At 53.7% G+C, this 26,486-nt stretch overlaps 1 protein-coding gene across 1 annotated transcript in view; it reads right to left on the bottom strand.

Moving 5' to 3' along the window:
- Nucleotides 1-26,486, bottom strand: part of ANOS1 (anosmin 1) — a 169,420-nt gene that overhangs the window by 20,752 nt on the left and 122,182 nt on the right. Inside the window, exons 5-8 of the mRNA XM_066250266.1 lie at nt 18,947-19,131; nt 12,786-12,915; nt 2,629-2,834; nt 1,808-1,952 (exon numbers count right to left, since the gene is read on the bottom strand). Of these exons, the coding sequence (XP_066106363.1) occupies nt 1,808-1,952; nt 2,629-2,834; nt 12,786-12,915; nt 18,947-19,131 (666 nt within the window). The remainder of the gene's footprint in view (nt 1-1,807; nt 1,953-2,628; nt 2,835-12,785; nt 12,916-18,946; nt 19,132-26,486) is intronic.

The raw sequence follows: 26,486 nt of genomic DNA, 5'->3' as shown, positions 1-26,486 counted from the left end.
TGTCAACCGAATGATTTCCAGACCGGTCACAGCGCCCAACAGCCTGTCTATGTACTGTGCCAATGCGGGACAGACATCGGAACTCTGACCAGTATGGACACAAAATAGCAAGACATGAAAAGATGGTCAAGGTCACTCACTAATCATCAGAGAGATGCATATTAGAACCACAAAGAGATACCGCCTCACACCTGCCAGCATGGCCATCATCAATACAGCAACCCACAGCAAGTGCTGGCGAGGGCGTGGAGAAAAGGGGACCCTCCTGCACTGCGGGTGGGAATGCAGACTGGTGCAGCCACTGTGGACAGCAGTGTGGCCTTAGTTCAAAGCACAGAGAGGAGTTTCGTGAGATTTTTTTCTTAGGTAACAGTTGTACTGGACCTTCCCTGGTCGGAGAGCTCAATTGGTTAGAGCATCATGTGGAAGAGCAGAGGTTACAGGTTCGATCCTCAGTGAGGGCACATACAGGGGATGTTCCTCTCTCTCTCTCTCTCTCTCTCTCTCTCTCTCTAGAATGGATAAAGTAGCCATTAAAAAGAAGTTGTACTGCACACAGAAATAGTAGAATACACACAGTATAACAGAATATAAGTATACAATACACATAGAAATAGTACACTTCTCAGACCCACCTAACCCACAGAAGGACTAATTCTCAGATCAGTAGGAAGTTCTGTTTACGGAGCTTTCTCAAAAGCGTCACTTGGGTCCACTTTCTCCCCACCCTCGGAAGGTCAGTACGAGCATGCACTGCATCTAACCCTGCCTGGCGTTCCCGGAATCCAAACAAGCTCTCAGCGAGTTCCTCTCTCCCTCCTGAACCGGGGCCACTGCAGCGGTGAGAGGCGACAGTCTGGGTTCTGCTGGCCGAGCAGGGGCTTCCCTCGGCCCGGAGTCCTGCGCCCCCCACCTTTATCCAGCCCCATTCCAGACGGCAGCCAGGAGCCTCTCCCCGGCCCCTGTAACAGTCCCCGCCTCCTGGAAGCGTCCAACTTACTTATTTCCGGCTCACGTGTGGGTAACCATGCTAGTTTAGAAGAACCAGAAACAGAGAGAATGAATACAGACTGAGTCACCACCCGATGGGGACTGGGTAGCTTTTCAAGCCTGTACCCTGTGCCAGACCAACCAGAATGGGCGTGTCCTCTTTTTGGGGAGGGAAGAGATAGTTTATTACAGTTTACCTGCACGCACTCTCCTTTTTAAGCACGGTGTGCAATGCACAAGGGCCCCAGATTCGGTGAGTCCGCACAGTTGTCAGAAAGAGGCGTGCAAAGTCCTCCTGTTAGGTGGCTATTACGGCGCCAAACTGTCGCATGTAAAATCAATTTAAAAATCAAGAGGCCTGACCAGGTGGTGTCGCAGTGGGTAGAGCGTCGGATGGGGACGCAAAGGACCCAGGTTTAAAACCCCAAGATCACTGGCTTGAAGCCCAAGGTCGCTGGCTTGAGCAAGGGGTCACTCGCTCTGCTGTAGGCCCCGGTCAAGGCACATATGAGAAAGCAATCAATGAACAAGTAAGGTGCCACAATAAAGAATTGATGCTTCTCCTCTCTAAGTGTGTCTGTCCGTATCTGTCCCTCTGTCTCTGTCTGTCTCTGTCACAAAAAATAAATAAGTAAATAAAAATCAGGAGGAAAAAAATTCAAAGGGAAACCTGAATCAGATGTCTTGTCGTTCATACACGCTTCGGGGCAGGAAGGCTGGCCCCACGCGGATAGCACAGGTCACACGCCCTGCACTGGGACCCGACTGGACCACGCGGCACGCGGGACAGGCTCTGGCGAGAGCAGAGGACACTTACTGCTACGGGCGGCGTGCGCCGAGGCGAATCGCAGGGCCACCTTGGCGCTCTTGAGCCGAGTCTGCCCCCAGTAGGACACAGCCTGCAGCTCCACGCTGTAGTCCGAGTCCGGCGGCAGCGCCTCCAGCACCACGGAGTTCCGAGCCTGTGGACAGGAGGGCGCACATGCTCTGTCACCCGCCATCCCGGCCACCTGGCTCCCCATGCAGGGGCGCCTGTCCCCATGAGGCGCGCCGAGTCCTCCTCGCGCTGGCCTGTGTGACTTTCTACCCTCACACTCATCTTCATCTTTGAGGTTTGAATATCCCGTTTAATGGGGGTCACAATGTTCCGTTATTGTCACCTGCAACGCCCGAGGCAAAGCAGCTGGCGCGGTGCCCCACCCCGTTCTCCGGCCTTGCTGGGTCATCACACAGGGACAGGGACCTTCCCTTCCGCCGCTGCTCGGCTGAGCTCCCACGGCCCACGCTGCAGACCCTCTGCCTTGCGCTCAAACACCCCCAGCGCAAGAAGACCCCACCCCCAGTGCAAGAAGACCCCACCCCCAGTGCAAGAAGACCCCGCCCCCAGCACAAGACCCCGCCCCCAGCACAAGAAGACCCCACCCCCAGTGCAAGAAGACCCCACCCCCAGCACAAGAAGACCCCACCCCCAGTGCAAGAAGACCCCGCCCCCAGTGCAAGAAGACCCCGCCCCCAGCACGAGAAGACCCCGCCCCCAGTGCGAGAAGACCCCGCCCCCAGTGCAAGAAGACCCCGCCCCCAGCGCAAGAAGACCCCGCCCCCAGCGCAAGAAGACCGCACCCCCTGCCCCCCACTTACACCGTCCGTTGTCTTCCTCCGTTTCTTCTTTGTTGGGACGAGGGACGTGCCGCGCACCGTCCAGCTCCAGAACACCTTGTAGTGGTGCACGGGGATGTCCAGTTCCTCGGGGACGTCCCACGCCAGAGTCACGGTCACCGTCCCGTCGCTGTTGGTGGTGGAGTTTGCCAGGCGGAGGTTGGCCGGGGCTGGCGGTGCGGACGGGTCTGAAGTCCCGGGAGGAAGACAGATACACCGTGTGAGTCAGGGGACGGAGGGTGGCCCAAAGGGTCCCTCTTTGTACCTGTGCCGACTGGGTGGGGGTGGGGGGTCCTGCGTGGAGCACCGCCCTTCCTACGCACAACAGCTGCAAACCAGCAGCTAGTCATGTTCCCGTGTGAACCCTCAGATCGATCTTTGGCGTATGGACCAAACACGAGGCTAGATGCATTTGGGCCAGATGGACAACCTAGAACAGGGGTCGGGAACCTTTCCGGCTGAGAGAGCCATGAACGCCACATATTTTAAAATGTATTCCGTGAGAGCCATACAACCACCCGTGTACATTACGCATTATCCAATAAAAATGTGGTGTCCCGGAGGACAGCTGTGATTGGCTCCAGCCACCTGCAACCATGAACATGAGCGGTAGGAAATGAATGGATTGTAATACATGAGAGTGCTTTATATTTTGAATGTTATTATTTTTTCTGTTAAAGATTTGTCTGTGAGCCAGATGCAGCCATCAAAAGAGCCACATCTGGCTCGCGAGCCATAGGTTCTTGACCCCTGACCTAGAAGCATCTTTCTACGCATTGGTGCAGGGCTACCACTGAGCTAATGGTTCACAGGACCAAAATGTATGTTTCTACAAAACACACTGAAATCCAACGTCAGCTGGTTGGCATTTTGTAGATGAGCAGAGTAGAACCACCCTAGAAAATTCTGAAAAGCAAAGGTTATATAAGTGACTGTTTAATCTTAGCGGATCTATGGCGGGTGAAGCTCATACGTGATGAGAGCAACTGAGAACAGCAAAAACACATTGGTTTTTTTTGTCTGTTTGCTGGCTTGTTTACCCGCACTACAAACCGGATGGCACGGGGCGAACATCCATCCTGGTACACACACCATTTCTGGTTTGTGGCGTAAACCGAAGCCTTCTCAGCCATCAAGAGAGAGACTGGATTCAGGAATTAGGATGCTACAGATCTCTTTGCTACGTGTACAGGGATGACTAAGTAAGGGGAAGCCAGACGGTCCTCCCTTCGTTTTCGGACACAGAGCCTGCAGGTGCCAACGCCGATGGCCACGAGTGGTTTACAGAGGGCCGAGTGTCAGCGTGCTGCCCTGGGAACACGCTGTCAGTCATTGCCATTACTGTGCCATCCACAGCGGCGGAGACGCAGAGACGTCACACCTGACTCGGTAGAAATGAAGGCGGCCGAGGGCAAAAACCGCAAAGTTTTACACTCACCGTCACCTGTGTTTCGGGAATGATTTTCAAAGAGTGTCTGCTCTTCTGTAAGATATGTAAGGACCGGAGTTTTGGTGGAAGGCTTCATTTTTAAAACATGAGGGCATGTCACGGTTGCTCTGTCAGGTAAGTGGGTGATCCAGGCGCATTAGGCAATACTGCTGACCAAGCAATCCTTAATCGGCATTAGGAACCTTCTGGTCGTGCCCAGGACTAATGCTGGGTACGGCCGTGCTGGTCACACAGTCTCCGTTGCAGCTCAGCTCTGCTGTGGAAGCCCGCCAGCCACCAGAGACCATCAGTAAACAAAGGGGCGTGGCTCTGCACCAATGGAACCTTATCGGGAACAACAGACAGCAGACAGCCTGACCAGGCGGTGGTGCACTGGATAGAGCATCAGACTGGGACGCGGAGGACCCAGGTTCAAAATCCCGAGGTCGCCAGCTTGAGTGCCGGCTCACCAGCTTGAGCGCAGGGTCGCTGGTTTAAGTGTGGAATCATAGACAAAACTCCATGGTCACTGGCTTGAGCCCAAAGGTTGCTGGCTTGAAGCCCAAGGTCACTGGCTTGAGGAAGGGGTCACTCGCTCTGCTGGAGCCCCCCTCTCCGGTCAAGGCACATATGAGAAAGCAATCAATGAACAACTCAGGTGCCAAAACGAGGAATTGACACTTCTCATCTCTCTCCCTTCCTGTCTATCTGTTCCTCTCTCTGTCTCTGTCTTTGTCACAAAAAAAAAACCCCCATAAACAAACAAACAAACAAAAACACAAAACGAAAACCAGACAAAATTAGGAGCATGGCCATCGATGGCCAAATCTAGTCATAGAGTCTTCCGAAAGCAGTGACCCCATTCGCTTTCTGACACTTGAAGGCGGGCGGCGTGGTGAATTCCTAGTTTTAGAAAGCATGGTTGTACTTGGCTGAGCAAACGTTGGCACACTGTGCCCATGTCACAGACGAGGAGGTGGAGGTTCCGAGGATAGAACACTCGTGTCACAGCGTAGGGTGTGAGGGTCCGGTTCAGGTTCCTAGACCAGTGCTTGCCTGCCCTGTCCGTCCGAGGCTCAGACCAGAGCGCTGCTGCCCCGGCTGACGGCCCTTCCTGCTTTACGGGACCCCTGTCACGCCCCGGGCCACTACCTGCAGAGCAGTGCAAACAGTGCTCTTCGCTCCCTCTCTTTGTACAATGTATCCACCACGCGTGGGGGAGGGGGATAAGAAAAAAGACAGCGCATGAGAAACTGTGACTTTGTACAATGTATCCACCACACGTGGGGGAGGGGGATAAGGAAAAAGACAGAGCACGAGAAACTGTGACTTTGTACAATGTATCCACCACGCGTGGGGGAGGGGGATAAGAAAAAAGAGCATGAGAAACTGTGACTTTGTACAATGTATCCACCACACGTGGGGGAGGGGGATAAGAAAAAAGAGCATGAGAAACTGTGACTTTGTACAATGTATCCACCACACGTGAGGGAGGGGGATAAGGAAAAAGCAGCATGAGAAACTGTGACTTTGTACAATGTATCCACCACGCATGGGGGAGGGGGGAAATAAGGAAAAAGACAGAGCACGAGAAACTGTGACTTTGTACAATGTATCCACCACGCGTGGGGGAGGGGGATAAGAAAAAAGAGCATGAGAAACTGTGACTTTGTACAATGTATCCACCACGTGTGGGGGAGGGGGATAAGGAAAAAGACAGCGCATGAGAATGTTTGCCTCATTCCGGCCACAGAACTGGAAGCCTTGCTGTTGTCTGAGCCACACGGACACACGGACGTCATCTCACGTAGCGGAACACGTTATCACTTCTCGGTATCAGTGCTTGGTGATTTATGTACGTATTTCCAACACGTGGCCTGTGACCGATGATCTTTTTTTATTTTTATTTTTTACCTGTTCCAGAAACATCAACGTGATGGGGAGAAGGGCCAAGGCCGGTCTCCTGAGAAAGGTGAGGACATCGTGGAGCCCAAGAGCACTGCTTCTGTGGGTCCACCTGTCACTCCCCGATGGGCAGCCACCTGCCGGACGCTCTGTCAGTTACACACCAGCAGCAGGTGCCTCGGACAGAGCGGCGGACACGACGGGATGTCTCACGGGGACGGGCGGTGGCCAGGACAGGAGGGGAGGCGTCCTCCAGACACGGAGTGAGGCCAGAGGGAAACGGCCGACCTGCTCAGGGTCCCAATCTTGTTCTTGCATCCTCTGTGATGTCCGGGGGACGTCCGCTCACCTTCTCAATGCCAGCCTCTGTCCCCGAGCCCTGGCCTGGACCCAGAGCGAGCTCCACCCTTGTGCAGAACAGGTGTGGCCAGGAACAGCCCAACACTCAACCACCTGTGTGGTTCCCCATGGGGAAGAAGGTCCCCAGGGGGCCCACCGGGGTCACCGCCCTGAGAACACGCCCTTCATTTCCATCCCTCTCTGTCCTGCGTCCCTTGTCACCCACCCTCACCCAAAGCCGTGACTTGCACGGAGTTTCCGGGAAGACTGCTGTCTACAGCAGGGGGCATCCCTGAGGGGCTACGTCCGTGCGGATACAGACCACGCCACACCTCGTGTCCCAAGGCCGCCCATCCTCTGTTCCACGCGGAAGGGAACAGGGAAGCTAGTTAGGCCTCAGGACCCGGGAGGCTTGTTAGCTAGAAACTCGCTCCACCCCGGGGGAACTTAGGAAGGTAATTCGCCACCAAAGGGCTGACTTTTCCATTTGTACGCAGAGAGGCAAGAAAGTGGGGACACGTATTATAATATATACATTAGGCTATGCAGTGATTTCTAATTTTAATTATTTTCAACGCTGAAGCCAATTTTCCTTCTCGAGTCCCAGGGGCAAAGACAAGACAGAGAATTTAAGTCAGTAAATGTAGAAATCATCGGACCTCGGGTCCTTCCCAGAGCAAAAGCTACTGATCGTGCCCATTCCATATTCACGCTTTTTTTCCTTTTCCTTTTCTTTTTTTTTTCCTAGGGAGAGGTAGGCGGTTAGCAATAAAAATACCCAAATATGGCATTAAAAAAAAAAGCATGGAACCTAGTTACCAATCTATGAATAACTGAGACGTTTCTATAAAAATGAGTATTCCGAGGGGTTGGGGAGGAGTTTGGGGAAAGTAAAAGCGTTAAAAGGAAATTAACTTCCTTGGTAGCCAGCCCGCCCTGGCAAGCCGCAGGCTAGTTTTGCGTTCAAACATAACCGTCAAGGGGAGAGCGACAAGCATTTCGGTTTTTTTTTTCCAGGCACCCCGGGATTCCAGCCCGTGCATACCAGGCAGCCAGCCTGAACGAAATGAAACCCATTTCATCGTGGGCTTTTCGCTGCTCCCGTTGAATTCGATGTTTATTTTCAGAGGTGTTCCCGGTAGATGGAAACATAAGAAATTCCTTCCCGGTTCTCGACCGAGTCTTCAGTGAGCGAGGCTGGCTCCGTACCCGGGCCCGGGCACAGGGGATCACTGCTCACCCTCTGCGCTGAGTGCTGTTCTGGACGTCACGGCTGTGCCTGAGAGCGACTGTAAACCACGGGGGGACTTACAGCCTGCAGACATCCGCCTCCGAGGCACAGCGGGAACAGAGGGCTTTTATATTAAATAGAAATGCACCAGGTTTCGTTTTTTGGGGGGAAACCTTGCTGTTGCCATGAGAAGTTGGGACACGGTTAGTCTCCTTCCTGCTCCTCCCGGCGCGCCCGGAAACCGGGACCGCACCCCTCTCTCTCTCGCTGTCAGGGGCATCTCCGGTGTGCAGTCTGGCCCCGCTGCAGGGCTGAAATCTCGGCACAGGATTCATAGCCGGTTCCCCTCAGCTTCCAGGGAAGATGCGTCTCGGAAAATGGGAGTATAGGCCCCGGCTGGCTAGCTCAGTCATTTCAGAGCTAAACGATGAGGTTGCGGGTTCAAATCCCGGTCAGGACACACACGGGAAGCAGCCAAAGAATGCAGGAGTGAGTGGGACAACAGACGAGTGCTTCCCTCCCCCCCCCCTCCCTTCCTCTCTCTGTCGCTCTAAATATCAGTAGAAATGAAGGCCTGGCTGGATAGCTCGGTTGGTTGGAGCATCGTTCCGCAGTGCGGAGATTCAATTCCCCTGTAAGGGAACATTGAGGAGAAGCTTGATGTTCCTGTCTCTCTCTCTCCCCCTCTCCCTGCCTCGGAAGGAAGGGAGGAGGGAAGGGAGGGAGGGAGGGAGGGAGGAAAAGGGGGGAGGGAAGGAAGAAGGGAGGGAGGGAAGGATGGAGGGAGGGAGGGAAGGAGGGAGAGAGGGAGGGAAGGAGGGAGAGAGGGAGGGAAGGAAGAAGGGAGGGAGGGAAGAAAGAGAAAGGAGGGAGGGAAGGAAGGAAGGAAAGGAGGGAAGGAGAGAGAGAGGGAAGAAAAAAGAAAGAAAGAATGGAGGGAGGGAGGGAGGGAAGAAAGAAAGAAAGGAGGGAGGGAGGGAGGGAAGAAAAAGAAAGGAGGGAGGGAGAGAGGGAGGGAGGGAAGAAAAAAAGAAAGAATGGAGGGAGGGAGGGAAGAAAGAAAGGAGGGAGGGAGAGAGGGAGGTAAGGAGGTAGGGAAGAAAAAAGAAAGAATGGAGGGAGGGAGGGAGGGAAGAAAGAGAAAGGAAGGAGGGAGGGAGAGAGGGAGGAAGGGAGGTAGGGAAGAAAAAAGAAAGAAAGAATGGAGGGAGGGAGGGGGGAAGAAAGAAAGAGAAAGAAAATGGCGATCTACAACCCCCAGTCAGTGGCCGAGCCTGCTCTGGGACGCGTCTGAAGGGCGCTGAGCCACCCACCGGGGCACCGCGTTCTGAGAGGGCTGACGTTCGGGAATGTGAACAGCGACAGGAGGCACTGAAGCCAGTCCCCAGGGCACTTGGTGTCTCCCTCAACCTTCCCCAGGAAGGCTCCTCCTGGGGTCATCCCGACACTGCACGGTGACGGGGTCACAAACCTCAGTGAACGCTCACGATCATCGGGCTAACGGAGCCGAGTAGATTCTGCGGTGTGTAAGTGCTACTTCAGGAAGATGCTGAGTTCTCTGTTCCCGCTATGGCTCTTTTCTGCATCCGAGGGGACTTGAGTACGATTACGAAACGTGAGCCCTACCATCCTGTAAACGGTTAGCCACGCTTTACACATGTCCTCCGGGAAATATTGATAACTTCAGCCGTTTGTCGGACCTGTGATATTATACTCCCATTTTCTGAGCTGCGTCCTCACTGAAAACAGATTAGAATCTCTTGCATATTCCGTGCAGACATTTTGGGTTGGCAAAGAGGCTAAGCGTGGCCCTGGCCGGGTAGCTCAGCTGGTTAGAGCAACAAGACACCGACGTTGCAGGTTCGAAGCCCCGTCTGGGCACGTACAAGAATCAACCAATGAGAGCCTCCAAGCGTGGAATGACAAGCTGATGTTTCTCTCCCTCTCTTCCTCAAATCAATCAAGAAGTTAAAACTTGCCCTGGCCAGTTGGCTCAGTGGTGGAGCGTTGGCCTGGCGTGCGGGAGTCCCGGGTTCGATTCCCGACCAGTACACACAGGAGAAGCGCCCATCTGCTTCTCCACCCCTCCCCTCTCCTTCCTCTCTGTCTCTCTCTTCCCCTCCCACAGCCGAGGCTCCATTGGAGCAAAGTTTGCCCGGGCGCTGAGGATGGCTCTTTGCCCTCTGCCTCAGGCGCTAGAATGGCTCTGGTTGTAACAGAGCGACGCCCCAAGATGGGCAGAGCATCGCTCCCTGGTGGGCGTGTCGGGTGGATCCGGGTCGGGCGCATGCGGGAGTCTGTCGGACTGCCTCCCCGTTTCCAACTTAGGAAAAATACAAAAAAAAAAAAAAAAAGAAAGAAAAAAAAAAGAAAGAAATTAAAACGTTTTAAAAACAAGAGCAAGAGGGAAAGTCTGACATGCTCAACGTTGGACGGATCTGTATAAGCAGGAAGTAGATAGAACATTTTAACAACGACGGCCACGCTTTCAGAAAATGACGCATTTTTATTCAATCAGAGTCTGTGTAAAGTCACAGGCTGCGTCTCCCGTCCTAGACTCTTCAGGTGCTCAGCTCTAGCAGGGAGGGCGGGGCCAGCATGGCCTGGCCATGTCCCCAGAGAGGACGGTACCTTAGCAGCTGCATGAGAAGCCCCGGGCGCCATCCAAGGGCCTCTGCCCAGACCCCACCCAACTCTTTTTCATAAATTAAATGGATTGGGGTGACATTGATCAATAAGAGTACCTAGGCTTCAGGTCAAACAGCTCGATAGCATTTGAACTGTTGATTGTGTTGTGTGCCCATCACCCAAAGTCACATCATTTTCCGTCACTTTGTATTTGTCACCCAGCTCTGAAAGGCAGTAGGCATTGCATCTGTCTCCGGAGGTGGGGGGCTGAGGACTGCTTTTTTTTTTTTTTTTGTATTTTTTTCCTGAAGCTGGAAACGGGGAGAGACAGTCAGACAGACTCCCGCATGCGCCGGACTGGGATCCACCCAGCACACCCACCAGGGGCAACGCTCTGCCCACCAGGGGGCGATGCTCTGCCCCTCTGGGGCGTCGCTCTGCGGTGACCAGAGCCACTCTAGCGCCTGGGGCAGAGGCCAAAGAGCCATCCCCAGCGCCCGGGCCATCTTTGCTCCAATGGAGCCTTGGCTGTGGGAGGGGAAGAGAGAGACAGAGAGGAAGGAGAGGGGGAGAGGTGGAGAAGCAAATGGGCGCTTCTCCTATGTGCCCTGGCCGGGAATCGAACCCGGGTCCCCCGCACGCCAGGCCGATGCTCTACCTCTGAGCCAACGGGCCAGGGTGAAGGACTGCTTTTATCTGATGCCTGAATTGCAGGCCGTGATCGGAGCCCGTGTGCCGGACCCCGCAGGCGGGCACTCCGACCGACCGTGGCCTGCCTGGCTCGCACGGGAACCGCGACCCTGCAGGCAAAGTGTTCTCAAGCCTGGTGTGGAACATTCCCTCCAAACATGCTTTTTAATTCTCTACTCGGTGGGTCTCTCCAAACCATCAGACACTGTCCCCAGACACGGGTCTGCCGTCCTGATTTCTAATTTCACCTCACTCGCAGGGGTCATCAAACTCTTTATAAAAACCGCCCACTTTGGCAGTGCTGGTCAACCAGGTCCCTACCGCGCAACCAAACGGCGCCGCGATTGGCCCACCATGAAAGCGGGAACGCCCACGAGTGGGCGGTAGGGACCAGGTCTACCCCACTGCAAAAGTGCGCGGTTTTTATAAAAAGTTTGAAGACCCCTGCAAGCTTGCTCAGGGTATTGGCCTCAGGGGTCCCAGGGGGAACGAGGAATACACCTGAACTTTTCCAAAAGGACTTTTCTGCAAAAAGAGAGAGTCAAGAATCTAGAATACACTCTGGAACAGAGCCGAAATATTAGATGATCCTGGCTGCACGTTCTCTGCCCGAGACCCATGATTAGGCAGACGGGGAAGGCCGTGTTACGCAGGAGAAGGGCGTCGAGTGGTGGAGTGGGCACCGTTTCCGAGTCGTGGCGTAAACACGGCAGCTCGCGCAGGCAGCGTGAAGCTTCCCAGGATGAAGATCTATGACCGACGGCGTGTCTTACGTTATTCGTTAATACCGCAATGCATTTTTCTTTAAAATAAACGCAAACTAGCGTCCGTGTCAGAGGCCAGCGCCCAATTAGTGAGCGAACAGCCAAATTCGTCAGTGTCAATGAAACCCGATCTTAGCACTTAGCCGAACAGGGGTGCCATTCATTTAGGGGGCCCACGGCCATCCAGCCCACATGGAGAAATGGACTTGGAGGTGCATGTAATGTCCAATCACAGACCAAACGCACCACCATGGACGTGGCCAGTATCCATACGGGAGGTTTGTCAATAGCCATTAAATTGAACCTGACCAAAATGATAACAATGGTAACGTCACTCCAGACGGGGTCTCAGTACCGGCTGTGATGGAACCGAGGAGATGAACCCAGTCTCAGCCTAACAACCGTTCCAAGGAAGCTGCGTAGCCTGGCGTAGCCGAAACTGAGCTTGTCTCTGGGAACACCAACAGAACCGTGCTCGCTGATGACTGTCGGAGGTACAGATGCAGCAGGGGTTGACAAGGGAGGTACAGACGCAGCAGGGGTTGACAAGGGAGGTACAGACGCAGCAGGGGTTGACAAGGGAGGTACAGACGCAGCAGGGGTTGACAAGGGAGGTACAGACGCAGCAGGGGTTGACTGTCGGAGGTACAGACGCAGCAGAGGTTGACGAGGGAGAACAGCCGTGTGCGAGCCGAGAAAATTCATTCTGTCACCCTCTGCTGTGTCCCACAGGCACAGCCCAGTGACAGCCTTCATTGTATATGCACAGGGACCCTACAAATATCTGTCACCCTCTGCTGTGTCCCACAGGCACAGCCCAGTGACGGCCTTCATCGTATATGCACAGGGACCCTACAAATATCTGTCACCCTCTGCTGTGTCCCAGAGGCACAGCCCAGTGATGGCCTTCATCATATAAGCACAGGGACTCTACAAATATCTGTCACCCTCTGCTGTGTCCCAGAGGCACAATCCCAGTGACGGCATCATCGTATATGCACAGGAAATCAATCTACAACTATCTGTTCCCACGCGCTGGGAACAGCAAAGCCACCTGTTGGCCACCTGTAAATCAGGACATGGACGCAGGGTGACTCTGTCCTCCCGTGTGCCCGGGAGGAGGCCGGGCATCCCGGCCGGATGCGAGACTGACCTTTGGAGGAGCGGAAGTGTTTGCTGGGCGCCGTGAAGCCGCGGGTCCCGTGCACGTTGACTGCCGCCACGCGGAACTGGTACCAGCGGCTGGGCCGGATGTCCATCAGCTGGACGCGCTCGTCTGTGGTCTGAGGGGAATTGTCACAAAGCACAGAGAACCGTCTGACTTCTGACACATCAGTTGGGTCTGTTTTTTAGAAATCCACAGCCCATCAGCCAGTGCAACTCAGCCTTGACCTCCCCTTCCCATCTGGGGTGAGTGTGCCCAGTGCCCAGTTCTGAGAAGACCAGTCAGGGGTCAAAGAACTTGTAGGGGAAGCTGCAGTTGCCCCATTCTGTGCGTAACATTTCACCCCAAGGAGGTCAAGATCTCTGCACGTCAAAACCTCTGGACAAAACCTGAGGACAGGCCCTGGCTGGTTGGCTCAGCGGTAGAGCGTCGGCCTGGCATGCGAGGGACCCGGGTTCGATTCCCGGCCAGGGCACATAGGAGAAGTGCCCATTTGCTTCTCTACCCCCCCTCCTTCCTCTCTGTCTCTCTCTTCCCCTCCCGCAGCCAAGTCTCCATTGGAGCAAAGATGGCCCGGGCGCTGGGGATGGCTCCTTGGCCTCTGCCCCAGGTGCTAGAGTGGCTCTGGTCGCGGCAGAGCGACCCCCCGGAGGGGCAGAGCATCGCCCCCTGGTGGGCAGAGCGCCCCCCCTGGTGGGCGTGCCGGGTGGATCCCAGTCGGGCACATGCGGGAGTCTGTCTGACTGTCTCTCCCCGTTTCCAGCTTCAGAAAAAATACAAAAAAAAACCCCACAAAAAAAAACAACAAAAAAAAACCTCTGGACAAATGCCAGGGCTACTTTTAAATCTGGGGAGGCTTTTAATCAATCAATTATTCCTATGTGAATATGTATATATTATATGTGTGTGTGTGTGTGTGTGTGTGTGAGAGAGAGAGAGAGAGAGAGAGCGCTAATCATTATATTATAGACAAGAAATAAAATCCTCTTTAGACTACAGAAAGAAAATGCCTAGCTTGCACACCTAATGTCACTTTGGAGGTTAGGATAAATCACGTAGGAAACATAAGGACCCAGCCGGCTTCCTGACGGGTGACGGGTGATAGTATATCTTTGTCCAATAAAAAAAAAAATCCAGAAGGTAAGAAGTGGACCATGGACAGGGTGCAGAGTCCCGAAACACCAGGTAGTGTTGACAGTCTTCCCATTTCCCTCCTTCATCAAGGTCAGGGGACATCTGCCTGCCTTCAGCCAGGTTCCCTAGGAGCTCTGAGCATTGGAATCACAAGGAATAAAGGCCCCACCTATGCCCAGGGCCAAACTCAACTCAACGTGGGGCTCGGTGGAGGACAACAGGGTGGTAGAGTTGAATTAAACCCTCCCTCGGTTTATAAAAACTTATTGGAAGGGACTGTCGCCTTCGCTTTACTGTCTAGCTCAGGGGTCTCAAACTCAACTCAGCATGTGGGCTGCAGAGCAAGATCACCGCCATTCGGCGGGCCGCACTAGGTCTACAAAAGGCAACTGTTACGCAACACTTTTCTCACTGCAGTTGAAAACAAAAAAAAAAAATCAGTACAACAAGCACAATCGTACATGCAGTTTACTCAGTGTCACAAAACGACCAGAAACTGTAGTTCGCATCACAACTGCTGTTAACTAAGCTAATATCTAGCTAGGATGCTAGAGAAATGAAAAATACAAGTAGGCCCCTAGGCTTACTTAATTTTATCCAAAATATTTTGAACTTCGTGGATTAGTCTGCGGGCCGCACAAAATTGTTCAGTGGGCCGCGAGTTTGAGACTCCTGGTGTAGCTAAACCTAAACATTTCCACAATCAAGGAAAAGATAGGAGCCCTCAAACGCAACTTTCTGTCCCATTGGGCAGAACTTGAGTCGACGCCCTCACCAACTTCATCACTTAGAGCAGTGGTTCCAAACCCCCAGGCCGGGAACCGGTACCGGTCCGTGGGCCATTTGGTACCAGTCCACAGAGAAAGAATAAATAACTTACATTATTTTCGTTTTATTTATATTTAAGTCTGAACGATGTTTTATTTTTTATTTTTTAAAAATGACCAGATTCCCTCTGTTACATCCTTCTAAGACTCACTCTTGACACTTGTCTCGGTCACGTGATACATTTATCCGTCCCACTTCCTAAAGACCGGTCCGTGAAAATATTTTCTGACATTAAACCGGTTCGTGGCCCAAAAAAAGTTGGGGACCACTGACTTAGAGGGTTAGCCTTGAATTTAAAACCCAAAGTCGGCGTGAAAGCCACCGCATTTAGGAGGCGAAGGAAGGAGGCGTGACATGTGGTCACTATCCAAAGAGAAAAAAGGCAATAGCAGTAACTCAAGTCTTAAAATAATTTAGGATATGTACAAATGATATCGTACCATCCACTAAGGGAGCACACCGTGTAAATCCAAAGGAATTTTAAGCTGAATTCTGAACATCCCCGTGTTTTATTCAAGAATTGTTGGGGGTTTTTTGTTTGTTTGTTTGTTTCACAAAATAGGTATAGAATAAAATTATTAAATTTCTTTGACCAGGTTTTTTTTTTTTTTTTTTTTTTTTTTGCATTTTTCTGAAGCTGGAAACAGGGAGAGACAGTCAGACAGACTCCCGCATGCGCCCGACCGGGATCCACCCGGCACGCCCACCAGGGGGCAACGCTCTGCCCACCAGGGGGCGATGCTCTGCCCATCCTGGGCGTCGCCATGTTGTGACCAGAGCCACTCTAGCGCCTGAGGCAGAGGCCACAGAGCCATCCCCAGCGCCCGGGCCATCTTTGCTCCAATGGAGCCTTGGCTGCGGGAGGGGAAGAGAGAGACAGAGAGGAAGGCGCGGCGGAGGGGTGGAGAAGCAAATGGGCGCTTCTCCTGTGTGCCCTGGCCGGGAATCGAACCCGGGTCCTCCGCACACTAGGCCGACGCTCTACCGCTGAGCCAACCGGCCAGGGCCTGACCAGGTTTTAATTGAAGAGGTTTCTTCTATGTCAAACCTCTCGTTCACATTGGGGTCTGTAAACTGGTTTAGTGTTTCGCCTTTCCTGGGGATACTACCATCGACCAGAAGATCGAATTCCTCTCCTCCATGCCTGAACAGGACACATTACAGCAGGGGTCCCCAAACTACGGCCGGCCCGCGGGCCACATGCGGCCCCCTGAGGCCATTTATCCGGCCCCCGCCACACTTCCAGAAGAGGCACCTCTTTCATTGGTGGTCAGTGAGAGGAGCATAGTTCCCATTGAAATACTGGTCAGTTTGTTGATTTAAATTTACTTATTCTTTATTTTCAATATTGTATTTGTTCCTTTTTTTTTTTTACTTTAAAATAAGATATGTGCAGTGTGCATAGGGATTTGTTCATAGTTTTTGTTATAGTCCGGCCCTCCAACGGTCTGAGGGACAGTGAACTGGCCCCCTGTGTAAAAAGTTTGGGGACCCCTGCATTACAGTTACAGCAAAACAAAAAACGGGCAGGTTCCCTGGGGGCGGTGGGCTCTGAGAACTTTTCCAGGTAGAGACACCAGTGAGGAACAGCATTTGAGATGTTAGGAAGCTTAAAGCAGTTTCCTGTGGAGAATGTATTCTTTTCTTGCAGAGAGAGGGTCATGCATTGAACAGCTCTTAGAAAGAAAGACAATATTTTGCTTTTCCCTGGCACAAGAGGGACAGGAAGCAGGCCGGCTAAGATAAGGGCCAGCCGAATGTTGCTCCCGGGCGCCTATCCGTTTGGCAGACGGTGGAGACGAAAAGCCGCCCGCAGAGATTAATGGGCGGCCGGCCACGTCCCACTGCGTAGCCTGCGATACAAATCTCAGCCGTGCGACTGAGGACCCTTGGTCGAATAAAGGCTTCAATGTGGGAGAAACGGGAGACAGGCCCTCCTCCGTGATCGAATGGCAGCGGTAATCAGTCTGAACTGGGCTGCGTTTCCCTGACGGCCGTGGCTTTGTCAGCTTATCTCAGAAAGGGGCGGCTTGTGGCGGAAATCGACGGGCAGGCTCAGATTAGGAAAGCGCCTCCCTTCCACCTGCACGTCGAGCCCAACAAGCCGAGAGTCGGGTTTCTAGACGGGCCGGGCTGTGTTTATCCACGGAGGGTCATCGTGTCCTCCGCAGATGGGCGGCGTGCGCACGTGGAAGTCACGTCAGGCTGCCTTGAGGACAGAGTGGCTGCTGTACAGATACTGATCGACTTACGACCCGTGCAACTTACGGCCGTTCGACTTGACGACCACAATCGCTAGCTAGCCAGGACTGCTCCGCGTCTGGCAGCGCCAGCGTGGCCCAGCTGGGCGGACAGACGACAGTGCGCAGACCAGCTTCCGGCAGCACTACCGTCTCCGCGTGCACCGTTTCAACTGTTATCCCAGACTCGGTACAGCATTTTGTGTTTTGTGTCTTGGATATTTTTCATCCAACCCCTCCCAAGATGTCTACCAAGAGGAAATTGTCTTTGCCAATATTAAACCAGTTGTACTGGTTAATGCAGTGTTTTACTTAAACCTGACAAATGTAAAAATAAGAAACAAAATGGGGCCCTGGCCGGTTGGCTCAGCGGTAGAGCATCGGCCTGGTGTGCGGGGGACCTGGGTTTGATTCCTGGCCAGGGCACATAGGAGAAGCGCCCATTTGCTTCTCCACCCCCCTCTTTCTTCTCTGTCTCTCTCTCTCTCTTCCCCTCCCGCAGCCAAAGCTCCATTGGAGCAAAGATGGCCCGGGTGCTGGGGATGGCTCCTTGGCCTCTGCCCCAGGTGCTAGAGTGGCTCTGGTCGCGGCAGAGCGACCCCCCGGAGGGGCAGAGCATCGCCCCCTGGTGGGCAGAGCGTCGCCCCTGGTGGGGGTGCTGGGTGGATCCCAGTCGGACGCATGCGGGAGTCTGTCTGACTGTCTCTCCCCGTTTCCAGCTTCAGAAAAATACAGAAGAAAAAAAAAAAAGAAAGAAACAAAATGGTGTAGAGATGATACAAATGGCATAAAATGAACAAAGAAAAAATTATGATATATAACAATAATGAAAGAAAATTAGGATAAAATACAACTTACAGATTTTTATAATATCATCTCACAGTACTGTGCATGTAGCCCACTCAGCTTATGACTGGATCATGTTATGACCGGTCTGCCGGACACAGTCGTGGTCGTAAGTCGAACACTAGCGGTACCTGTGCCTGAAGGCGGGAAGCAGACGGCACCTCCACCTCCAGGGAGGGCGTGTCTACAGCACTGACCTGGGTCACCGGGGAGGGCGTGTCTACAGCACCTCCACCTCCGGGGAGGGCGTGTCTACAGCACCTCCACCTCCGGGGAGGGCGTGTCTACAGCACCTCCACCTCCGGGGAGGGCGTGTCTACAGCACCTCCACCTCCGGGGAGGGCGTGTCTACAGCACTGACCTGGGCCCCCGGGGAGGGCGTGTCTACAGCACCTCCACCTCTGGGGAGGGCGTGTCTACAGCACCTCCACCTCCGGGGAGGGCGTGTTTACAGCACCTCCACCTCCGGGGAGGGCGTGTCCACAGCACTGACCTGGGCCCCCGGGGAGGGCGTGTCTACAGCACTGACCTGGGCCCCCGGGGAGGGCGTGTCTACAGCACCTCCACCTCCGGGGAGGGCGTGTCTACAGCACTGACCTGGGCCCCCAGGGAGGGCGTGTCTACAGCACTGACCTGGGCCCCCGTGGAGGGCGTGTCTACAGCACTGACCTGGGCCCCCGTGGAGGGCGTGTCCACAGCACTGACCTGGGCCCCCGGGGAGGGCGTGTCCACAGCACTGACCTGGGCCCCCGGGGAGGGCGTGTCCACAGCACTGACCTGGGCCCCCGGGGAGGGCGTGTCCACAGCACTGACCTGGGCCCCCGGGGAGGGCGTGTCCACAGCACTGACCTGGGCCCCCGGGGAGGGCGTGTCCACAGCACTGACCTGGGCCCCCGGGGAGGGCGTGTCTACAGCACTGACCTGGGCCCCCGGGGAGGGCGTGTCCACAGCACTGACCTGGGCCCCCGGGGAGGGCGTGTCTACAGCACTGACCTGGGCCCCCGGGGAGGGCGTGTCCACAGCACTGACCTGGGCCCCCGGGGAGGGCGTGTCTACAGCACTGACCTGGGCCCCCGGGGAGGGCGTGTCCACAGCACTGACCTGGGCCACCGTCTGCCAGTGGGTGGAGTGGTCCTCGCTGGGATGGATTCCGTAATTCCACCTCCTCTGAAGCACGTAGATCACGGGCTCGATGGAGACGTTGAACTTCGAGGACCACCTGACCTCCAGCTGCCCGGACTGCAGCTCGACAAAGCGTAACTCCTTCCGGGGCTTCAGGGGGACCCCTGCAACCACAGGACGGCAGCCACAGCGTCAAACCGGGGTGAAGGCGGGGGACGGAGGCTCCGCAGACCCAGCTTCCCCCCCCGAGGACGGCGACGGACACTCTGCTTCCTGTCGCAACGCGGCGCCCCACACCAGGATTTCACATGTGCACTCAACAGTTCAAACACTGTAGAGACATGTACCTGGACTCTCACCCATCGAGGTCACCCCGTTAAGTTTAATTTCCTAAATAAATTTTTTTTTAAAAATTTTCACATTTGAAATAGACCGTGAGGTCAGACCATCACATTTCAGAGGAGTCGTGGCTTTTCACTTTCTCTTTTTTTTTTTAAAGAAACTCAAAAGTGATTCCTGATTCTAAACAGGTTTTCTCTCCTCAGTGATCTCAAGAGCAATTTTTAGAAATTTATTGGTGAGAGAGAGAGAGGCAGAAAGAGAGACAGAGAGAGAGAGACATTAATTTGATGTTCCACTTTTCCTGCCATCACTGGTTGAGTTTTGTATGTGCCCTGACTGGGGATCAAACCCATAACTTTCCACGTAGCAGCACGACACTCTAACCAAGTGAACTACCCAGCCAGGGCATCAAGACCAGTTTATTAATGTGCGTTTTTCAAACTAGCACGTTGCAACACTTGAGGTTAGCGTGGAACTCACCCGAGGAGACAAGGCTAGAGAGCTCCAAGCCGTTTGTCCCACTCGGCATAGCACGCTTCGTTTCCTGAGCTACTGTGAGGTCACGATAGCAGGGGTTCCAAGTTCACGCCCCTTTGTAGCTCAGGGAGTTTTGGAAAACATTGTGCAGCTCAATCCTCTCAGGCGGGCAAACCTTACAAGAATGATTTGCAAAGTGTGAGTCTTGTGGACTCCCGAAATGATGGGTGGAGCTCTACCCTAAAGACCTAGACCAGGAGTGGGGAACCTTTTTGGCTGAGAGCGCCATGAATGCCACACATTTTAAAATGTCATTCCGTGAGAACCATACAACGACCCGTGTACGTGACGCATGATCCAATAAAAATGTGGTGTTGTCCTGGAGGACAGCTGTGATTGGCTCCAGCCCCCCACAACCATGAACATGAGCGGTAGGAAATGAGTGGATTGTAATCCATGAGAATGTTTTCTATTTTTAACGTTATTATTATTTTTATTAAAGATTGGTCTGCGAGCCAGATGCAGCCATCAAAAGAGCCACATCTGGCTCGCGAGCCACAGGTTCCCGACTCCTGACTTAGGGTCTAAAACTGAGAAAGAAATGGTGATCTTACAGAGTTTGCATCCAAGCCCCCTGACAGGTGCCTTGTGGCAAAGGAGTTCATCATTCTGGTTCTGGTCCTATGGCACAGGCAAATCATCTGGTGACTATAAAATTTAACAATCCCTGCTCACAATAGCAGCCACTATGGAAGACGAATTTATAGCACCAATAAGCTACAGAAAACTAACTGAGCCCTGGCTGGTAGGCTCAGCGCAGAGTGTCGGCCTAGCGTGCGGAGGACCCGGGTTCGATTCCCAGCCAGGGCACATAGGAGAAGCGCCCATTTGCTTCTCCACCCCTCCGCCGCACCTTCCTCTCTGTCTCTCTCTTCCCCTCCCGCAGCCAAGGCTCCATTGGAGCAAAGATGGCCCGGGAGCTGGGGATGGCTCTGTGGCCTCTGCCTCAGGCGCTAGAGTGGCTCTGGTCGCAACATGGCGATGCCCAGGATGGGCAGAGCATCGCCCCCTGGTGGGCGTGCCGGGTGGATCCTGGTCGGGCACATGCGGGAGTCTGTCTGACTGTCTCTCCCCGTTTCCAGCTTCGGAAAAATACAAAAAAAAAACCTAACTGAATCAGACAGAGTCTACAGCGCCTGGATGGTCAACACCGTCAGATCAAGGGCACCAGCGGCCACTCAAATCATTTTCTGTTGAGAATGAACAACAGGCCTCCTGCACGGCTACTTGTTTGAAGAAGTTGGTTCCCAGTGCTCTGTCTCTGAGGTTTACACAGAGAGAAAAACCGGAAAATCTGCAAATAGGACCTGGTGGACGTTACTGACACGAGTGAATGTCAACGCACTCCCTTTCGACGTGGATTCGGGCTAAGTCTTGCTTCGGGAAGCTTTAACGTCATCCCGCATTTCGAAGGACGGCGGTTGGATCATTCTGAAATGTCATCATCAGTAACTGCTCAAAAGGTCACCGCGCTTCTTAGGGACTACTTTCTGGAGAACACACTCCCTGGACCTCAGCAGCGTCCGTGTTGACATGCAGGTGGGTGACGAGTGCCCTTCTCTTGACCATCCACTTGGTCTCGGCACATCTCCCCCGTGGCTGCAGTCTGGCCACCGGGGAGCCGGGTCCGAGACGGACTGCGTTGCCCGGTGCTGTGAGCATCACGTCTCGTTTCTCTCTAAAGTCTCTGATTCTCTCCACATTCTGAATTAGGAAAAGCCACTCAGAAGGGGAGAGAAGAAAGCCTCCTTCTGGCTTCCCTGGGGGGGCCAACTACCGGAAGTCCTTCCATCTATCTCCCTCCCATCCCACCCCCTGCGAGTCCATCTCTTTCTCCTTATTCCCTTATTGCCATCTTTTTTTTTTTAAGACTTTATTTATTCATTTTAGACAGGACAGAGAGAATGAGAGAGAGAGAGAGAGAAGGGAGGAGCAGGAAGCATCAACTCCCATATGTGCCCTGACCAGGCAAGCCCAGGGTTTTGAACCGGCGACCTCAGCATTCCAGGTCGACGCCCTATCCACTGCACCACCACAGGTCAGGCCCTTATTGCCATCTTTTGTGGTTATTTTCCCCAAAGACGAGAGTCTCTCCCACCCTCTCAGACTCCTCCGTGGCGTCCCAGTCTCTACGGAAGGAAGACACACGTCTGTGCCTCACACTCAGGACCTCGGTCTTCACGCCCCACGACCAGCGATCTATCCATGTCCCGTGCTGTCACACCGCCCGCCTGGGAGCCCAGCTGCTGTAGAGACACACTACCACACGCTACCTCACGCTACCACGACCTGCGTTGGTTTCTTCTTTCCCCGTGGAATGTCTTTCCTTCCGTGTTCTGACCCGTGGCCACTCCCAGGCTCGGTCCTGATGTGTCATGCCGCCCCTCTGACACCTCCCAGCTGGAACGACAGGCTCTACCCTTCTTCTCCGTCTCCAATGTGTCCCCGGGCACGGCACTGCCTCTTCCGGAAGCCGGCTCCTCGGATGACCCTGTCTTCCACACTGAGTGCCAGCCCCACGGTCCCCGTCCCCTCCGGTCCCACACGTCACAGCATCCCGGGAGGAATGTGCCGCCGTAGCAAGTGTTCAGTGAGCATCTGAGGACGGGACACCCCAGCCCACTTCCCGGCCGGGCACGCAAGAACACGCCTGGGGAAGTGAGCGGGCGTCGCAACATTTACGCAGATCTTTGCACCAACAGCGGCAAAGCTCTGCTCGGGAAGTCACGTCGGGAAAAGTGGGGGTCACCACCGGTTTTCGGGAAGTCACGTCGAGAAAAGGGGGGGGTTACCACTGGTTTTCTGGGCTGTGCTCACAATCCGGCAGTCTTCCAAGCAGCTCACATCTCTCCTCTCCACGCACGTCATTACCACTCACACATTCCTGTACTCTTCCTTTGTAAAGAGCTACACGCTAAATAATAAACACATGAATATTAGCAAGCTGATAAGATAGAGTCGTTTACAACAGTGGTCCGTGTGCCATTTGGTACCGGTCCACAGAGAAAGAATAAATAACTTACATTATTTCCGTTTTATTGATATTTAAGTCTGAACAATGTTTTATTTTTTTAAAAATGACCAGATTCCCTCTGTTCCATCCGTCTAAGACTCACTCTTGACGCTTGTCTCGGTCACGTGATAGATTTATCTGTCCCACCCTAAAGGCCGGTTTGTGAAAATATTTTCTGACATTAAACCGGTCTGTGGCCCAAAAAAGGTTGGGGACCACTGGTTTACAAGATAGAATTGGGCTCTGGCCAGTTGGCTCAGTGGTAGAGCGTCGGCCTGGCGTGTGGAAATCCCAGGTTCGATTCCCGGCCAGGGCACACAAGAGAGGCGCCCATCTGCTTCTCCACCCCTCCCCCTCTCCTTCCTCTCTGTCTCTCTCTTCCCCTCCCACAGCCAAGGCTCCATTGGAGCAAAGATGGCCCGGGCGCTGGGGATGGCTCCTTGGCCTCTGCCCCAGGTGCTAGAGTGGCTCTGGTCGCGGCAGAGTGACGCCCCAGATGGGCAGAGCATCGCCCCTGGTGGGCGTGCCGGGTGGATCCCGGTCGGGCGCATGCGGGAGTCTGTCTGACTGTCTCTCCCCGTTTCCAGCTTCAGAAAAATACAAAAAAAAAAAAAAAGAATTGTTTTTGTTGATTGACAGGAGTACTTTCCCAGTTTTTAAAAAAAAGCCTGAGAATTCCTGATACGATGAAGGTCCCAAAGCTGCCGGCTGATTGGTCTGCATCCAGAAGTCGCTGTCTCGTCTTGTTAGGTCAGAACAAAAGGAAACAAAAGCAGACTGAGTCGGTCGGAGGGAAAACCAGGCAGGACAATGACCGTCTGCACCATCCTCCGATCCGGTGGGCAGGCGGGTGCCAGACAGACGTTTCGGCCGAGGAGCTGTGCAAACGTGGGGAGAGCGGGTAGCCTCTGACCCCCCCCCCCCCACGGGTTACTTGGCTCCTTTGGGAACAGCGACACGTGACCGGTGAGTTTTCTGACCTCACGCATCATTCAGCACTGTCCTCAGAGACGTCCCAACCGACCTTCCTCCCCGGCTGTCCCGGGAACAGCCCCCCACCCCAGCCTCAACGCACCCGCAGCAAAGACTCCACTGCCGGGGTGACCTGCACACGCTTCCCACGCACACCCACCCCCACGCAGCCGAGTCCCCTCGTTGGCGGGCTGGCGTCCTGGCCGCCAGCGGACTTTCCAGAGCCTCGGTCCACCGTGGCGTGCATCATTGTTGGGGCGATGTCCGTTCGAATTTCCTCGTCTGGACGTCTCTTTAATTGTGATGTACGGCAGTCTTGCGATCTGCCAGCTAAGAAGCGGCCCATCTGCTTTGCGTTAGGGTCAGCTGACCCCCTTGATTGCGAGGAGCCCCAGCGGTCAGCTGTAATCGGGTGCAGATGGGCCCCCACCCCACCGGACCCTCTGCCCGACCAGCGTCCCGATCACATAACCAGATGTGTGTGGGATACGGGCTCCTCTTGGCATGGTCTCCGTGATGCAAATGACCAGGGCCATTCTTTATTTTTAATTCCTTTTGAACAAATTTGTCATCTGAAATCTGAACCAGGGGTCCCCAAACTACGGCCCGCGGGCCACATGCGGCCCCCTGAGGCCATCTATCCGGCCCCCGCCGCACTTCCGGAAGGGGCACCTCTTTCATTGGTGGTCAGTGAGAGGAGCATAGTTCCCATTGAAATACTGGTCAGCTTGTTGATTTAAATTGACTTGTTCTTCATTTTAAATATTGTATTTGTTCCCATTTTGTTTTCTTACTTTAAAATAAGATATGTGCAGTGTACATAAGGATTTGTTCATAGTTTTTTTATAGTCTGGCCCTCCAATGGTCTGAGGGACAGTGAACTGGCCCCCTGTGTAAAAACTTTGGGGACCCCTGATCTAAACTATTCTGTTTAAAAAAAAATATTCAAGAATACCATTATATAACACCCCACAATATGTGACAATATAGATGCAATTTCTTTTCCTTTAAAGTGTCACATGAATGTTGGTAAAGTAAAAGAAATGGAAGCCCAAAGCTTTAAAAAATATATATAGAAAATGAACGGATAGGAAAAGTCAAGATGACAGACAGCCAACAGTTGCCAATCACCGTAAGACCTGACTATTTTGTATAAAAACATTTCTCTTGTGAGTCGAAATGTTGCGACAACGTGGCAACATCGGTCAATGTCCCATTGACTCAATAGTTACAACCTCCTCTCTCTCGCCGAGGTAAGCAGCACACAAGGAATTTGGATTGCACGAAGGCGTACTGGGCCACCGTGTTCCAAATATTAAAGTTTAATTTGTGAACGGTGGTAGGAGTCTGTATCTAAAGGTCTGACACTGTTTATCAAATATCCAGATATTCGTGGATCTCTTAAAGCCACTCCGCTGACCGACCTTTTTGACGCCCGATGCCTGCTTGCTGGGCGCGCGGCACGGGGAGATGGGGGCCACAGAGGGGCATGCATCCACCCGAATCTTGATGTCTGGGACACAATTTCAACTTTCCTCCTTGCCTCCCTGAGCGCAGCACCGCAGGTGTGAATCAGGAGAGACACGGCAGTCCGGGCAGTAGAATAACGAAATGCACCGTTTTCCGGGAGGCAGGAGAGTGAGCTGCCCATGGGACTTAACGTAGGAGAGGGAGCGAGTCACAGGGAAAAGACATCACCCAACGGGCGATCCTGTCTGCTTCTCCCGCGGGAGCCCCGCTTCTGAACTTCCCACGGTGACCCTGAGGCGTGCGCTGCAGAGAACGGGCAGCTCTGCGTGTGCTTCCCCCGTGCTGAGGTCCTCACGCCGTCTCAGACACCCCGTCTTCCCTGGCGCGAGCACAGGGGGCCGAGCAGGAAGCGTGCGCGCGCTTCTATGAAGTGTGATTTCAATACACGCAGTGAGCAAGGAGAGGCGAATGAGGACAGGGGCTGGGACCTACTGACTTATTGCGGAAGGTAAGGAAATTACATGTCCGCAGAAGTACGTGATGGAGGCGTGGTGACCTTGGTAAGCAGCCGCAGGAATGGATGGAGGTCGATGTCCCTCCTAAGTCGCTCTGTGCGCCCCGATTCAGGAGTCTAAAGCCAGCAATGAGTGTGTGATTTTACTAGTGTTTGACGCTGGTCAGTCTTTTAATTGACCTGTACACAGTCACAGATTGGTGCCAGGGAGCGGGAAGTTTCGGGTCCTATCACAGCAGTTGGAGAGGCTGAAAAGTATATAAAATGACAGGTGGGACCTGGCATTTGACGTCACCAAGTCCCCGGTCACCTTGGAGACCATCTGCAGCCTCCGGTCCTGCATGCCGCGTGCTCACATCAGGCTCCCGCGCTGACCAGACAAGCAGTGCCTAGACCAGCAGTTCTCAACCTGTGGGTCGCGACCCCGGCGGGGTCGCCTAAAGCCATCGGAAAATACATAATGCATATCAGGTATTTACATTCCGAATCATAACTGTAGCAAAATGACAGTTATGAAGTAGCCACCAAAGTTATTTTTTGGTTTGGGGTCACCGCAACACGAGGAACTGTATCGCGGGGTCACGGCATTAGGAAGGTTGAGAACCACTGGCCCAGACTGTGCCCAGGCGGGGGAAGAGGCCAACCTCACTCACGTGGTGGCATTGGGGCCG

The sequence above is a fragment of the Saccopteryx bilineata genome, chromosome X (genome assembly GCF_036850765.1).
Source record: "Saccopteryx bilineata isolate mSacBil1 chromosome X, mSacBil1_pri_phased_curated, whole genome shotgun sequence".
Classification (NCBI taxonomy): Eukaryota; Metazoa; Chordata; class Mammalia; order Chiroptera; family Emballonuridae; genus Saccopteryx; species Saccopteryx bilineata.
Note: the sequence above shows the minus strand (reverse complement) of the source record. Positions and strands in the feature narration are given on the sequence as shown.